Source organism: Artemia sp. Qi Xiang Cuo, chromosome 9 (genome assembly GCF_049724085.1).
Source record: "Artemia sp. Qi Xiang Cuo chromosome 9, ASM4972408v1, whole genome shotgun sequence".
NCBI lineage: Eukaryota > Metazoa > Arthropoda > Branchiopoda > Anostraca > Artemiidae > Artemia > Artemia sp. Qi Xiang Cuo.
Genome location: NC_142802.1, coordinates 3,435,008 through 3,452,109, shown reverse-complemented (window position 1 = coordinate 3,452,109; position 17,102 = coordinate 3,435,008). Strand labels below are relative to the sequence as shown.

Here is a 17,102-nt window from a genome sequence, read left to right as displayed (position 1 = left end):
TTCCAATTTGATTCAAGTCAAGATGCTTGTATAACTAGGGTTACAAACTTGTTGAACTGAAATAAGCCTATAATGAATTTAAAAAGTTGAAGCTATTGACAAGATAAGTTAGGCTTTAAATAGAGTTTATAAAATAAACCGAGTGCCAATGCCTGTAATTTATCACGAAAATGGTTGCACCGTAGAAAAAAAAATAGAACACCGGTAGAACATCGAGAACACCGTCATATGGATTCTATTTCAAGAAATTCCACCGACTGTTAACGTTTCATTGATAAAAACAAATACAAAATTAATCAAATAGTGATTATAATTGTAATTTTGAAAGTATTAATTAATAAGTCAAGAATTAAATAATCGAAAAACTAGCTATTACATGAAATTAAACAGCGACATTGAAACCAAAAACAAACAAATTGGTACTTGTGCATTATTATCTACATAGCGCTATAGATTGTACAAGCAAACCAGACATGGAGACCCGTCAAACGAGTATTTGCTACCTAAATTGATTGCAAAGCGTGGTTTCTTATCGAGTTTACAATATTTAAACGATTGTTTTTTGGGGTTTAGGGGGGGGGGCGGTTGTTTCTAAACTATCATATATTCATCCTATTTTATTTTATTTCATTAGCATTAACCAAACTTGACTTCTTTCGTGTGTAGAGTATAATGCACAAGTACCAACAAATTATTCTGTATATAAGGGAGGTTGCCCCGTCCTTAACCAACTGCTCTTTATGCTGAAGATTCATATTGTAATTCTGAAAGAATTTTTATGATTACAACGACTGTAGTTACTGGGTAGTTGAAAATGTTTATTTACCGACTGCGTTTTAAAACATTTTAACCTTAAGTTTTATCATCTAAAGCAAATGCAAATTAATAAGCTCCTGTGTCCTTGGTAAAGAAAGATCTTTTGTCCCATCCCAATTGCCCTTGTGCTTCAGAAGTCACTCTTAAAGGATTCGAGACAAAATATCAAACTAAAAGCGAACCAAAAAAAAAACGATCCTTCGTATATGTTGTTATGGCAACTCCATTTACTTGTTATTTAAGTCTCTTTCCTTGATTCACGTCTCGTTTAGAAAGACGAAGAAGAAATTTTAAAGCCCCCCCCCCTTTGCCGGAATAGAAAAATTTCATTGAAAAATGTTTCTTTTGTAAGAGGGAATAGCGATTTTTATAATTTGTAATTTGGCTCACTACAAAATGTTAATTTAAATGTAGTAGTGTTGATCATAATATACCGCTAATTTTTTTTCAAAAATAAATAGCAAAAAAATGTATGCCATTTATCCATATATATTCTAGCTAGTAAAAAACTAACTATGCACTAAGATCAGAGCTCTGCCTCTTTGATGTCTTTCAATTTTTTGATCGATGGTGGGCTTTTGGTGCGATGGTGAACTTTCCACTTCGATCCGCCGCCATTTTCGAGAGCCAATATGGAAAAGACAAAAAAAAACAATGTGTTTGTGAAAAATTACGTTTTTCTGCAATGCTATCAAGACGACTTTATAAAAAAAAAGTACATCGGTCAGATTTTTCTTACCAGTGGCGGATCCAGAGGGGTGAGAGGGGGGCGCACCCCCCCCCCTAACGTAGTTTAAAGTAGTGTAATTTACTTAATTAATGTAAGTTTGCGTTAATTAAACTTGCTCCTAACGCAACTTTATCGGATCAACCTGTTTTGCTCCCCCCCCCCCTAAAAAAATCCTGGATCCGCCCCTGTTTTCTGCTCAATTATTTTTTATTTTCATTGAGGAAGTAATCCTTACGAATACTGAACAGCAGTTCGGCCAAACTTGAGAAAAATTGCCAAGTTCCTTTTTTTGTGCATTGATCAAGTTTGCACAAAAAAAGGTATCCAACGAAATATGGCTGCTGGTAAGATATGATAATGTAAGCCATATTTATGGTGACTGAACTGACCATGCCGTAAATAATTTCTGCGATTAATTCTCCTCTGAGGACGGTTGAGCGAAGGGCTTGACGGAAATATTGGAATATTGTTCTTCTTTTGAGATCAATTGAGATGAATAATAACCAAAGTTACAAAGAACCAATTGTCATGAGTAATAAACAAATCACCAACAAATTCATTTGTAATTTAGAATGTATAAGTTTTCTATCTGTTCTACTATAGTTTTAGCAGCCAAAAAAACACGCTTTGTTGGTCTTTGACTATGCAGGGGGCCTCGGGCTCATCCCCTCCGAATAATAATTTTTTATAAATATCTTGGTACGTTTTATTCAAATTATCAATTTCTTTCTGTTACCCGTCCCACCTGAAAAAGAAATTCTCCGAATGTGCCTGCCATCAGCGGTCACGCGCTCATTGATCATTATTAATTCATTACAAATGCATCATTAATGATGCATTTCAATGAGCGTGTGACGGTTGACGTGAAGGGCTATGAGTGACAAATTAAAAAAAAATCGAGTTTCAATCCAAATATATTGCAGGTTGAGAATAAAAGCCTTGTTGAAACTACAAGCTCTTGCAGTTTAAAACTGTGAGCAATGAACTATTACTGCTTCAACCGTGAATTGTGCTTAGCTCTTGCGTTTAAGTATTTGAGACTTACCTGTCAGGCTGAACCTGCCGACTAACCTGAACCTGCCAGCTCTTATGATTCGTACTCTAGAGCTATTATGGGTTATGAACTAGTGAAACCTCAACTGCAAATTCTGGAAGAAAAATTCATATTTACTTATTTGAGACTTAGACTATGTGCAGAAACAACGACTGCTTGAAATTGGGGTTACTTGAGCTTCATTTCTTTCCTGTCCAATTATGCTTTAATGGCTGTTAACGATTTACAAGTTCAAGTACTTTATTGCCTCCTATGCTTTTTTATCACCAAACGTTCTTTTTGAGGGTGGAGTGGTATCTCTCTGCCTCTTGTAGCCATGCAATTTGTTTCCTTTTTTCAAACTTTACCTCAGATATAAACTCAGAACTCCATAGAAACTTGAAGTTATAAGACTATCTACTTCAGCAAAAAAGTGTTTCATTGGCAACGCTGTCAAAAAAGGAAAAATGGCAGGAGTAAATATTAGAGGACTGCTATATTCTGTGACAAAAACATGGGAACTTACTTTGATCATCCAAAAAAAAAATTCTTTTCTTGGAAAGACAAAGTAATTAAAATAGGAAGCCTGGTCTGACGGTTAATATGTAGTTTATTGGCTGATTTTGAAGCTGAGAATAGAGACAACTTACTGATTTATTGTCCTTCTTTGCTGTCGGAATTTCCCCCATGAGGTTGAATGATATTGCTAGGTTTTAGAAAGCTTACAAGGCCTCTAGAAAGAATGGAGGTACTTTTAATTATTATATGAGCTTGTATACAAATATAATCCCGCTCTCCAGATTTTTTTTTTACTTCTATTGGCATGAACAGGGGCTATGGACTTGTCCGGACAAAGCCAAAATAGATCATAACTTTAAATTAAATTCATTTCGTGAATTCAGCACGTCGGCTGCTAAATTTCAGAGATTAAATTCAGAACTCATTGTTTGAGCAAGTAGAGTTTTAAGGCACTCGGGATCAAATCCGAACAAATTCGTTTTTTTTTTTAGGTCTTTAGCATCACAGCGTTTGATTGACACTGAACTATTCAGGCTATAGGATAACCTTTAATAAAGATTAATACCAACCCTTTATAAAAACTTTACTAAGATTGAAAAACAAATGATTTTTAGAAGTTAATTTGACTCACTTTCCAGTTTTACAAGACATGGATTTCTTTTCGTGAATTCAGAACGTCGGCTGCTAAAATTCAGAGATTAAATTCAGAACTCATTGTTTGAGCAAGTAGAGTTTTAAGGCACTCGGGATCAAATCCGAACAAATTCGTTTTTTTAGGTTTTTAGCATCACAGCGTGTGATTGACACTGAACTATTCAGGCTATAGGATATTCTCTAAGAAAGATTAATACCAACCCTTTATTAAAACTTTACTAACATTGAAAATCAAATGATTTTTAGAAGTTAATTTGACTCACTTTCCAGTTTTACAAGACATGAATTTTGCAGGAGAGCAAGAAAAAAAAAGTAGAAATGTTTTTGGAATTTTCTTTCGTTTACAGTTAGTTATATAAGCGTAGTTTTTGTCTGGTTTTCAAGATAAGACAAAAACAATTCTGATATCAAACTCTCAAAGCCCCAACAATTTCTGTAACTTCAGGATAGATGGTATAACTCTTTTTGGAAGAAAATGGGCATTTCTAAGTTATCTCGTGAACAAAATAAGATGGAAAGTGGCAAGATGAGAAAAACATGTGCGTCAAGAAAAAAAACAACGAGAATAGTTCCATCTAGTGAAAATAAAACCAAAAGTGCTGATATTTTGGCCGAGACCTCCCGCTCAGCCGTCCTCAGTGCCATAATAGAAAAATAAAAACAAACCGTAAAAAACTATCACCAAAATACATAGAAACAAATAGTTAAAAACAGCACTAAAATAAAAGAAGAACCTTTTCATGTAACGGTGAAAGGGTGTCTGAATAAAAAATTCGGTACTTGAGCATTATATGGGCCTTTCTAAAAAAACAAGTTTGGTTAATGCTAGTGGAATGAAATGAAATAGGATGAATATATAATAGTTTATAAACAATTTTGGCTATATATTTGCACGTTAGGGGGGGGGGTTGAGGGTAAGGCATAGCATATATTAAATACGTAACCCAACCTAACCTAGGTACCTGCCCCCCCCCCCCCATCCTAAACCCCAAAAAACAACAGTTTAAATATCGTAAACGCATTGAAAATCACGCTATGCATTGCATTAATCTATAGCGGTCTCTTGAATTAACCCGTTAAAAACGGGTTTTTCGTGACTGGTTTCCATGTAAAGACCCATATAGTGCCCAAGTACCAAAAATTTAATATTGAATGACAAATCTAGATGCTATATCTAAGTTAATATTATTTAAGGCTTTTTAAAAGCTAATCACTTAGCAGGTCTGGTATCATCTGACATTTTATTAGGTTGCGAAATGTTGTAATGTAAAAAAAGGAAATTTGAATTAACAAGTTCAATATAAATAGGGCTCAAATAAATTTCAGCAGTATCTCTACCATAGGTTAATATTCCAATGATATATTCCTTAATTTTAATGCCTCTGAAAATTTGCACGAGACCTATAACGGAGGTAATAATGGAGGTGTTTTTAAAAAAATTAAGTGGTGCGGGTTATAGTAAATATGGTGGGCTGAGGCCAAGTCAAAATTCTCGGGCCTTTAGTGTAGCTTCATGGCTTTTCGATTGAAGATATGTGTTCCAACAACCTCTCTCTCAATTGTTAGTGGGTCCTTCCAGTAGAGAAACAACCACAAAAACAGGAGATCCTATAAATGCCACTACCCAGAATGGGGCTGGTTTAATCTTTGCCACAGCAAAAAAAAAGTTCAAATTCAAATAAATTCAAAACAAGCCTATTTTGCTGAAATTTCAATTCCATCTGCAGGCCTATATTATCCCATTTTCAGGCATCTACAGGCCTATCATACCTGAAATTTTGGAATCAGGCAAATTCTTTTTTTTTTTAAACTATTTCTTATCATATTGTAAACAAGCTAGAGCTAGATTTATAATGCATCTCATATGCTAGTTGGAAAAGAATATACACAAACATACCCATTTCATCGTTCTGGTATACGGGGCTCACTTATTTTGGGCCCAATGTTAAGTAAAAGCAACTAAAAAAGTAAGAGCAGAAATAGATACATTTCTATTTAGGTTCTTATATGTAGCTTCATTACCTTTACCGGTATGTTAGATGGCGCTGGGTGTTTGTTTGACGCTTTTTAGAGGCAATTGTTTTAGATTCTTGCCTCCTTGACCCCTTAGACGTAAATTACAATATTAACTTAAAAATATGTCGTATCTGGGCTGAGACTTTTTTCCCATGATGAAAAATGGTTTTGCTTTATGGCGAGTCCCTTTTGCGACGAGGAACCTTTGTACAGTGTTCAACTTGCGCGCCGGAATTACGGCCTTTCTGTGACGAAGAAATAAAGAAAGGGGTTAATAATGTATAGATCAATATGGTACTTATAACCTAGAAAGAATTAGCGCTTCACTAATTTGTAATTTACAGAGATTAACAGAGAACAATAAAGTAAGAAAGTAAATATCAGCAAGTTATTGATATTTTCTGGTTATGATGAAGTATAACTTCTGCGGAGTCATAGAGAAGGCATAAAAAAATTGTTTCTCAGCTGTGAATAAACTATTAATTTTCATCTAAAACGTGGTCTATAACAATGTTTTCATGTAAACGATAATAAATAAATTGATCGAATAAAACTGATATACCCTGATTTTTCAAATATCCAAACAAACCATATTAGCTAAATATTCAATTACTGATAACAATGTTTTAATGAAATTAACAGCTTTAAAACAAGTAACAAGTTCGTTGTAGTATAAATCTCTTATTGGTGGAAGTTAAATTGACGATTATATGGAATACTAGCCTGGTGCCTTGAATGCCCAATCACCCCAAGTCGGCCTGAACAGGCATTTAATGTTCTAAATACATACAAAGGAAGTTTTCCTCTTTCTATGCTTGGTGTGTCCTCCACCAAGGAAATAGATTTATTTGTTACTTGGTCTTTGAAAATCATGGTAAGGGTAAGGGCCACTTATTCTCCTCCCAATAACCCCTTTCCTGTAAATGTTTACAAGAAAAAAAAAATTACAACAAAAGAAATATTAACACCAGTATTTATACCTTTGACGCTGTGTGGTATTGAGATAAGCGAAAAAGAATAACTAAGATAAATAAAAACGACATTAATGAGCGACTTATAGATAAAGGTATTAATTAATTTGATATATGAAGACACTCATTGAATTGGTTGTAATAGATCGGGTATTAACTTTACCGTCCAAGGCTCTAATTTTTTAAGTGTCCTATCTTATTTCAGACAATGGTAAAGTAATAAAAGCCGTTAATGCCGAGTCTACCGATACGGCTACCAAATCAGTACGGCCTGTCATCATTGAAGAAATTCAAGTTTTCTCGCAAAAAGTAGCCATTACTCATATGACCATTCACAGGTAAGAATTGACTAAATTTTCAATTGTCTTCTGATGTTTGTGATGAATGTAGTGACGCAAAAAGGGACCAGGGCTATTGTTTTGTGCAGGTTTTAAAAATGAGCTTGTAGTTGATGTATTGAAGACAGAGAGGTAACCAGGGGGAAGAGTCTCCCCCCCCCCCGTGATCTTTTCTGAATTTCTTTGCATTTCTTATTCAATTATCAAAAAATTGGTTTTCAATCATTGTCTTATTTAGGGTCTTTTTAGTCATTGTTTGTTGTAAACACAAAGCCTTTCCTTAGACCTTAGTTCCCCCAGTGACTTCCAGAGACACAGATCATTTCAGCGAGTAGCTTCCAATCATTCCTTAAATGGACTGCTGCGTAGATGTCCTTCCACTGTAGGATGAGACTCGTCAGAAGGAATTCCATAGAAGATAATTTATTAAACCACATTGGCCTGACATAAAATAAATAAAGAAAAACGAGAAAAATTGGGTTTTTTATAGGCCAAATGAAGACACTTAAAAAAAAAAGCGAATATTTCTAGAGTAAAAACGCCTCTTTTCTTCAGCGCGAAACGAAAAGATGTATCAATAAAAGCCAAAAATTAAAAAAATTAAAAACAACTACCTAACAACCATAGAAGCTAGTCATTTGCCAATATTCGCGATTTGCATAAAATCCAAAAAAATATGAACTGCCATCGAAGGATACTAGCGAACAACTCGTTTGGTAGTTGGTTTTAATTCTTTTAATTTTTGGCTTTTATTGATCCATCGTTTCGTTTCGCGCTGAAGAAGAGAGGCGTTTGTCCTCTCGAAATATTCGCTTTGTTTTTTCAGTATCTTCATTTGGCCTATAAAACCCCATTTTTGCTCGTTTTTCTTTCTTTATGAATTCCATAGAGTAACTCAGGGCAGACACAACGTTGCTCTGGAACATCCTGAGTTTCAGCTTTTGAGAGTATACTGTAGATTTAGAGACTGGTAGAAATCTCCAAAATACTGCGTTCGTTCTGGCTATTTTGGTCTATAGTTCTTTTCTAGAGTTGCCGTTGGAAGTTACTGTACTTTGCTAGTACTTGACGTCTGTCACTTTCTCGTTGTTTTCGTTTCCTTATTGGCTTCGTATGGGAGAGCTGCTAATTGACATAGCTTTAGTCCCAGAGCGTTTGAGTGTAATCCGAACTGTTCAGTTTTATTCGCTAGTCTCTTCAGGAATTCCCGGAGATTTTGCTTGTCGGCTTCTATGAGCCCAACGTTCTCGGCGAAGTCGACATCCTGATGAAGCTTTCCTGCCATTCGGATTCCACGTCGATCTATATGTCAAGAGATTTTTTCTACAAGTAGGACGAAGAGAAGAGGTGAGAGAGCATACCCTTGCTTGACGTCGTTCATCATGTCGAAGTACCACGTGTTGCTATAAAGGTTTTAACACAACATTCCGTCTCTTCGTACATGACAACTATTTGATTAGCTTGTTTCTCGGGAATTGCGTAGAACCGAAATGCTCCGTAAAATACGTAACCATGAAGAGTTATTTTATGTTTACAAAAAGCTTTTATCTGTCCTATGCCCATTTCCTACGATTTAAGACTTGGGAGGGTGGACGAGACGATTTGTGTCTCCGTTTTAGCGTTAATACTAGGTGCGATATTTCTAGGCTATCATAATCCGGAGTGAAAACCTTTTTCCAAGGGAAGCTAAATGTCTCATCCAAAAACGCAAGCTTGATCTGTCCGTCTATTTTTTTTTACTAGCTATTCTTATACTTATTTTAGTTGTGACTTAAATTTTTTTTTTAACGCGTACGAAAAGCTTGTGAGGTCTTGGTTGAGACTTAAATTTTTTGTTGTGGAATATAAAACAGATTTTCTTTTTCTTTGTAAGATAATGTATTCTGGTTTATGGTACTTTCATACTACGTCGTAGAACCTTTCACACTAGCAACACTTAGGAGGTTACGTTACAGTAATTTAAGGTCACGATGGAAGGGGTACCCTAAGGGGGAAGGGCAGCCTAAGATATCGGATGAACCTAAAAGATATATGAAAATTGAAATATAGTATACCTCTATTTCTATAACCTGATATATTTTTGGAATGCTCAATTTTATATAAATTTAATATTTTGAAATTTTTGAGGAAGTTTTTTTATTAAGAAAAGAGTAGGTGACATCAAATAAATTATGAGATATTTTTGAAGAAAATTTGAAAGTCACCGAGAGGAGAGGAGGTGGAAGAAGAAAGAAAAAAAAAAAAAAAAAAAAAAGGAGGTTACGTTACATTGCCTAACGGAGCATCATACGGAGCAAATTTTGGCCGTAATGTAGGCATTTCTCTGTAGACTCTACCTAAAATTTTACGTTGCTTAATGCCCATGCCACATTACAGTCACACTTGTCAATAAAATCAAAATTACGCACGACTATAGCGCCAATTGCGTTCGCCGTTCGTAATTTCTCGAGTTGAACATTGTTCAACTTTCAAGCATAAATTTCTTGACTGACCAATCAGAGTCAAGGTTTAAGGTATACTTTTTGAAACTAGGAACGATGGAAACTTAGAACAGCGGTTTTTCTATCTAGGAGAGGAATCTGACAAAAGTTAAGAAGACTTAGTATTAGTAGAGAATAGTTGGATACAAATTACTGTTGGAGCAAACTCTTTAAACTAATTTCTTGCAGTTTTAATATTTTACTTTTTAAATACAAGTGTGACGCTCAAATCAAGAAAATTGCCATGTCATTTCTTTATCCATAGATGTGACTATGATATGGCACGTGCATAAATCTATGTTGAGTTATGGAAAAGTGAGCATAGTAACAATAAATCGGAACTTCTGGACGAGTAAATAGTAAATTTTGAAAATAAAGGAATTAGCTTTTCCTAGAAAGCTTTTATTGTCTGATCAGAGCTTGAATCTCTATCTCAATTCCACATTTTTACTTTTTAAATAGTTTTTTTATGATGATTGTGATGAGTTATGACGATGATTATGATATTATGGATTTTTAGGTTAGCTTAGTGTGAAAGCACTTGTTTAAGTATGTGAGGTTAAACTTAACGTACCGTAACTTAACCACTTAGAGTAGGAAATTACATACGTAGTGTAAGCCGCCGTAGGCTCTGGGGTCATCTTGTAGCGAAAGAGATAAACACGCTCCTTTCACTTGAAGTCCTTTCTAGCCCTAGGTTTTAAATTTAAGGCATTGATCTTTCAGCTGTCTAAAAGTAATAGAACTCTTAATATAGCTTGTCAAACTGTATGCTTGACTCGACCAACCAGAATTATTCTTATCGAATTGCGATACGTTTTCGTTTCTTTGACATCAATCGATAAAACTTGCCAAACTTGTTTCATTTTAAGAAAATATAGATCCATGTTCGATATTCTGGAACATTAGCAGTGAAAAGCGGATCCAGGATTTTTTAGGGGGGGGGGCAAAATAGGTTGATCCAATAAGCTTGCGTTAGGAGCAAGTTTAATTAACACAAACTTGCATTAATTAGGTAAATTACACTACTTTAGACTACGTTGGGGGGGGGGTCCGCCCCCTCGCCCCTGGATCCGCCACTGGTCTTGACCACCGGATGTGACTAGGAGTATTCCCTTTGCGTGACAGACCCAGCAGAATATTAGGATTGATTGCACAAAAATGCTTTCTTTTTTATTAGAATTGTTATCACGTGTTTAATTTTGAAAATGTTTGTGGGATATATGACAGTCTTTCAGAATTTAATCTGACCAAGTCCGCTTTTTATATATTTTTTTTTTTTTTGTAATTGACCAAAACTAATGTGACTAGAATGATTTACTTTGTATGAGTGGCTGGGCTTGATGTTTTCCTTATCAAGCATTCGTAACAGGATTTTTGTGTGTGTCTGTGTGTGTAAATTTTAACAGAATTTGTTCTTGCTAAAATCGGGCCTTCGGTACCTGTGTCGGTGCTCTTTCGATCTAAAGTCGGGGCAGTAGTTTGCTAATTTTTTGAACCCTAAAATAAAATTTGCTAATTCTGATGCCCTGTGAAATCTCATAAATCGGATTTAAGTTGTAACTTTTTTAGCGTTTGGTTTTGATCATCAATTCACAATAATGTAGTTGGGGCAAGGAAAATTCCTCAATTTGTTTTTAAATAGAGATACAAAAAGACATTTTTGAAAGTCTGGGAAGGGGGCTTTTTTTAAGACGATTCAACCAAAGATTTTTTTCAAAATCTAGGGGGCGTCATTGTGAGCCTTTCTCCCAATTCGCGTGAAATTCCAAGAGGGTAGTCTCTGGAAAGTTTTTTTTTCTAGGGGCAGTAAATCAATGATATTTCTTCCTCGTTTTCTTCCATGGATTACTGAACAGTGTTTTCCCAGCAAAGTGATTTTTGGAAGTAATGATCCCATCGGTACCATCGTATGCTCTATCATGCTGTCTAAATTATTGTTGTCAATTTTTTGAGCATCGAAATTAGCAACCAGCACCCACGAATTTGGATAGATTTTAATTTTTTGGAAACCGAAATTAATCAACTACTGCCCCGACCAAAGAGGCCTAACCGGGTACTGAAACACCGACTTAAGTTTGCTGAAAAAAAAAATGGGGCATGTAATTATTTCAAAATTCAGTCTGACCAAGCCTACTCTTCACATATTTTAATGTTTTAGTGTCTAAGTACCAGATTGACTTTTCACTTTTCATATTCTCACTTATGCTCCTTTATAATTTCAGATACCATACTGACTTTCCATGACGATAAATAAGAGTTCAAATAGGGATAAAATCCTTTTAATCGACAGTGTTTCACAAACAGTGATAGAAATTCACAAAAATACCAGATATTTCGATCACATATGCAGTGACCGAAATATCCGGTATTTTTGTGAATTTCTATCACTGTTTGTGAAACACTATCGATTAAAAGGATTTTATCCCTATTTGAACTTTTATTGATGGTCCTTTAAAATAGGGTTAACAAAAAGTTGATATTTTTCTCAATAAAACCATTTTCAGAAAGAAGCTAACACAAAAACAAGGATAAAAATATTTCCATCACATGATTGGCGTATTGAAAATAAAACCAGCGGCGAATCCTCTCTTTGGACTTCTGTACTTTGTTTCATGTGCTTTGTTAAATTACCCTTTGAAGAGCTCACATAAAGGATTATTAATACCAAAAAGCACGTTATATGCTACTCCTATGTCTTAAAACTAGTTCACATATATATATATATATATATATATATATATATATATATATATATATATATATATATATATATATATATATATATATATATATATATATATGTACTTCACTCAAGGCTGTATCCAGGAAAGGGTTTCAGAGCTTGGACCCCCCCCCCTTCGAATTTTTTGTCCGACTCGTAAAAATGTTAAAAAAAATGTATAGAAATAATTTTTTTTTCTTTTTTCCAAAGTTTTTCTTTGTGAAACCCCCCCCCCCCCCCCAATAGAAATTTTCAATACGCTCTCGGCGTCACCTCTTGTGTTATGAACAAATACGTAGACTACGACGTATTAATTTACGACTATAAAGGTAACAAATTGGTTTCGGTAATTCTGGTTGTTGTTGTAAAACTTGCTCAAGCTATACGGGTTCTATCGATTGCTTCTATCCTTTTTCTTTTTTATCTTTTTTCTAAGTTTTTTCTATCCTTTTTCTCTTGTCGTATTTTGCTCTCTTGATATTTAGAAGTTTCTTTTGTTTCCAAGAATAAATTCAATACAAGAAACACAATGTTCTCAAGATGTTCAGAAGTTTCTGTTAAAAAACAAAAAAACAATACTCTCAAGATATTCAGAAGTTTGTTTTCCCAAGAATTTCCAGAAAAAAATTGTGAAAATCTAAAATGCGTTATTTAGCATTCTCTAATTCACAGAAATTGCAAGGAACTTAAGCCTTTGATATAACTTTGTTGATGTTGTAATGCTTGGGGTGCCTAAACAAAACCTTCCTTGTAGAAATACAATGTAAGATAAGTTAAATCTTCGTTAATACAACTGGTTAAGACAACTTTAACTTCTATTTTTTATTAATCAAAAATAGTTGAATAGAATTAACAACACTTTCGCACTGAAAAAAACCTATGAGGACTTACGGCGTGGGAAATTCCACGTAACTACTGATCAGTTAAGTTAATTATTAAATTAAATCAAAATGATATAAATTATAAGATAAAATATAATTAAAAAATTAAAACCAAAATATAAAATAAAATAATAGACAAATCCAAAGTAATAAAATAGATCTTAGTAACAGTCAAAAAACCTTAAAAGCATTTCTCAGTTTTTCTACTCTCCTCTAAAGTTTATTATGCCTAACGTAACATTTTTTTAAAGCATAAAATCGTGAAGAAAGGAAGAAAATGAGGACAATTAACAGCCTGTGAAAGATTTGAAAAATTATGCAAATATTTCGGTCAAGACCTCCGCTTGACCGTCCTCAGTGCAGAATAAAACTGATAAAAATATAAAAAAATTAACCTTAAAATAAGAACACAAAACTAAAATTGGACGACCCTTTCTCAGTAACAGCGAAAGGGTAACTGAATAAAAAACACAAGTCTAAATGGCATTTCACAATTTAATTTTACGTAAAACACTCTTAAAGGCCAATCGCTTTCCAGTTAGATTATCATCAGATATTTTATTTGATTGCACAATATAATTTTGTGGATGTATGTAAAAACGATCAGAACTAATTATTTCGTCATAAATGGGACTTCTAAAAGTTTCTCCAGTGTCTCTATTGAGAGCTACCTTTTGGTGATTTTTTATTTCAACTGCCTCCCTGAAAACTTGCGTGAGACGTTTAACGGGGGCAACAATGGAGGTTTCATCAAACAAAATGAAATGGTGTGGACTCTCATACACATGTTGAGCCAAGGCGGAATCAAAAACCTCAGGCCTTTGGCGTAGCCTCATGGCCTTGTCGATTGAAAAGGCCATGAGGCTTATTTGTAACATTTTTTAGATACCGTAATTGTAATAATTATTGCTTCGGTAAATTCTGTTACCAGAACCTTCTTATCGATGAACCTCCGATGTTTAATTAAGCTTAACAAATAGGGCCTTCCTTTCTTCAGGTGGTCCTTGCCCTTTTACGCCAGCCCTTGCTTGCCCTTTTTTGACATGAAGCCTATCAGCTTACCTCCTACCTTTATATTTATCTGAATTTTTTTTCTCTCGGTCTATATAATATTTAAAATTTGAGACACCCAAAGTAGATCATTTTATAAATTCAAATGAAATAAAAAAAGGAGAAAAGCAAGAATCGGTTTTTTCAAAGTTAATGAAGTTACTGGATGAAACAAAAAGGATGCTTCGAAAGGACAACCTTTAGCACTCTTAAGAAAAAGTAAGAAGGGAACACGCTAAAAGGAAAAAGTAAGAAGGAAATACTATATGAAAGAAAATGTGAAGGAAACAAATGGAAAGCAAACCTAGAAACCAAAAAACACGACTTAGACGTACAAGTCAAAACAAATCAAAAATTAGCAGTTTTTTTTTGCTTGTTTGTTTTTTTATGGTTTTCCGTGATGGTCGTCCGAACAAATAAAAAATTAGCAGATTTTATTTGTTTCTATACGGCTTGTTGTATTTGATGGTTTTCTGTGTTGTTTGGTTTCTTGTTCGCTTTCCGTTTTGTTTGTTTTTATCCAGTTCGTTCGTTCATATCTTCGTTCAGATACTGTGAATGTTTTTCCTTCTAACTAGAGAAGCAAATATATTTAAAGAAAATCAAAAATATGTTTTGGAGATGTATATTACTCTTTATTATTTCTTTTTTGTTATGTCATGTCAAGATGTTATGCCATGTTTATGTTTGTTATGTCAAGGGTATGACCTGAGTTGCTGCTTTTGAGCTTTCAGTATCCATGATTATAAGACAAAACATATTTATGAGGAAATCAGTTTTGAGAGAGAGAGTGAGATTCATTCTAAACAAACAATTTAACATCATTTTAGTGGCAACCCCAAGAAGTAAAAACTTGTCCAAGGGGGTGGCAAAAATACACTAACATAACAAAACAATAAAAAAAAAAACTATCTATATCACAGTCCCCAAACAGCACCACAAACCTTACACCTTAACAGTTGGGACGGATTTTTTTTTACTATTATTATTCCAAAATAGCTCATAACTTCTCTTTGTTAAAAAACTTCTCATTTTCATAAATATCCCAGTAAAGAGTTTCCATTGGTTAGAAAAGTCGTTTTCTGAGGTTATCCCAAAGTCGTCTTTTCCATAGATTCTCCTTTGGCCTGTGATTTTGAGAAGAAGACTATGACACAAGGACATAACGTCAAATATTTCAGTAAAACTTTTTTAAGGCTTGAATGGATTCTTTTTTTTTAGGAGACGGAATGCAGATGGCACTATTAGCATGGAAAGTGGTCGCTTGATTGTAATGGCTAATGATGAAATTGTGTCTTTAAAACTCCAAAGATGTTACACAGATAAAATAAGAACTTGCAGGTTAGCTTCTTTTTTTCACCATTAATATTGCGAATAAGCTTGCACATTGATAATCCCTTTCTCTTGTACCAAAAAACGATATCTTATGAAAACATATAATTTATTCATTTTGAAGGAAAACACGGTTGCGAACCCAGCGTTAAGAATTTTAACATATTAATTTCATCAAAAATATTTTGATCAGCATTCTAATCGTCGCAAGCTCGTCATATATATAATTCTCAGTTTTTGCCTACCTAGTACCTCCCCCCTTTCTACCGTAAAACTTGTTTCTAGGCATTTTTATTAAACTGGAAAGATTTTTTTTTCTAATTCAAATAAATCAGAGCAAAATATGCCCAAATAGTGGCTAATTAGAATAAAGCCAAGATATATAGTCTCTGTGAGAGGCAAAGCTGGCATAACTTTTTCAGAGTTGTATAAAAATGATTCTTTTCATTTCTTGATGACCACGTCTATTATCTATCCTAGGACGGGTATATCCTAGGATGAGGTTAGCCTGTTTTCAATATAATAACTTTACAAGTAGCTGTAGTTATAGTAATAATACATTATACCAATATGTTTTAGTTCCTTATATTTTTATTCAAAAAAATACTACACGGTAACAGCTATATGCACGTCATATAGCTGTTACTTCTCAGTTTTGACCTACCCAATACACTCCCCCCCACCTTCCACTGTGAAGCATGTTATTAGGTATTGCCATTTTTACCTTGAAACATTCTATTGTCTACTCCAAGTAAACCTGACCCAAAATATGGCCAAACATCCATCATATTTTTTTTTAGTTAAAAGAATACTACACTGCAATCAGTAAGAGCACATCATATATATATATATACTTTTCAATTTCGCCTACTTATTACACCCATCCCCGTCCAATGTTTGTTCTTAGGTATCGCCTCTTTTTAACTTGGAAACATTTAATTTTCTAATTCAAGTAAATTTGACCCAAAATATGGCCAAACATCTGATTTTAGATCCATTAATATGTAATTTTAATAATTCCTATCGCAGTCCTAATGCAGAAGAAGGCTTTACTAATTGAGGTTCCAAAATTGTGAAAGTTTAGCAAGTTGAGCAAATTAAATTACAACGTTTCTGGTTGTCCTATTCATAATTTTATTAAGCTATATTTGTTTCTGACTTCTTGCAAAACCAAGTTTTGGCAAAATTATCTGGAAAGTTTGTGGGACTGTTATTTGAGAGTTCCTTAATGGAATTTATTTTCTTCAGCTAATTGAGGAAAAAATACAGAAAATTGATATTAACTTTTGTGACCTAAAAAAAGATGCAAATATATCAAAGTTGCAACAACCTGCTGCAAAAGAAGTAGAGAAGTCACTGTTATCTGAACCTGGACCCTTTCCCATCTCAACGTTCCTTAAATTGATGTTGTCGGAAGATTTGCCCCCAACAACAAGTCGCACTCCAGGCCGAAGGCAAAAAGTCAGGAGATCGGTACCTGCGCTACGCAGACCATTGATTAGCATGCAAAAAAAGGAATCTCTTTCGAAATGCAAGGAGGGTATTACTTAGAGATAG

General features: G+C 34.2%; 1 protein-coding gene across 1 annotated transcript in view; it reads left to right on the top strand.

The window, feature by feature from the left end:
* LOC148948239 (semaphorin-1A-like) overlaps positions 1-17,102 on the top strand; it is a 418,473-nt gene that overhangs the window by 378,531 nt on the left and 22,840 nt on the right. Inside the window, exons 9-10 of the mRNA XM_089094665.1 lie at positions 6,945-7,077; positions 15,435-15,554. Of these exons, the coding sequence (XP_088950791.1) occupies positions 6,945-7,077; positions 15,435-15,554 (253 nt within the window). The remainder of the gene's footprint in view (positions 1-6,944; positions 7,078-15,434; positions 15,555-17,102) is intronic.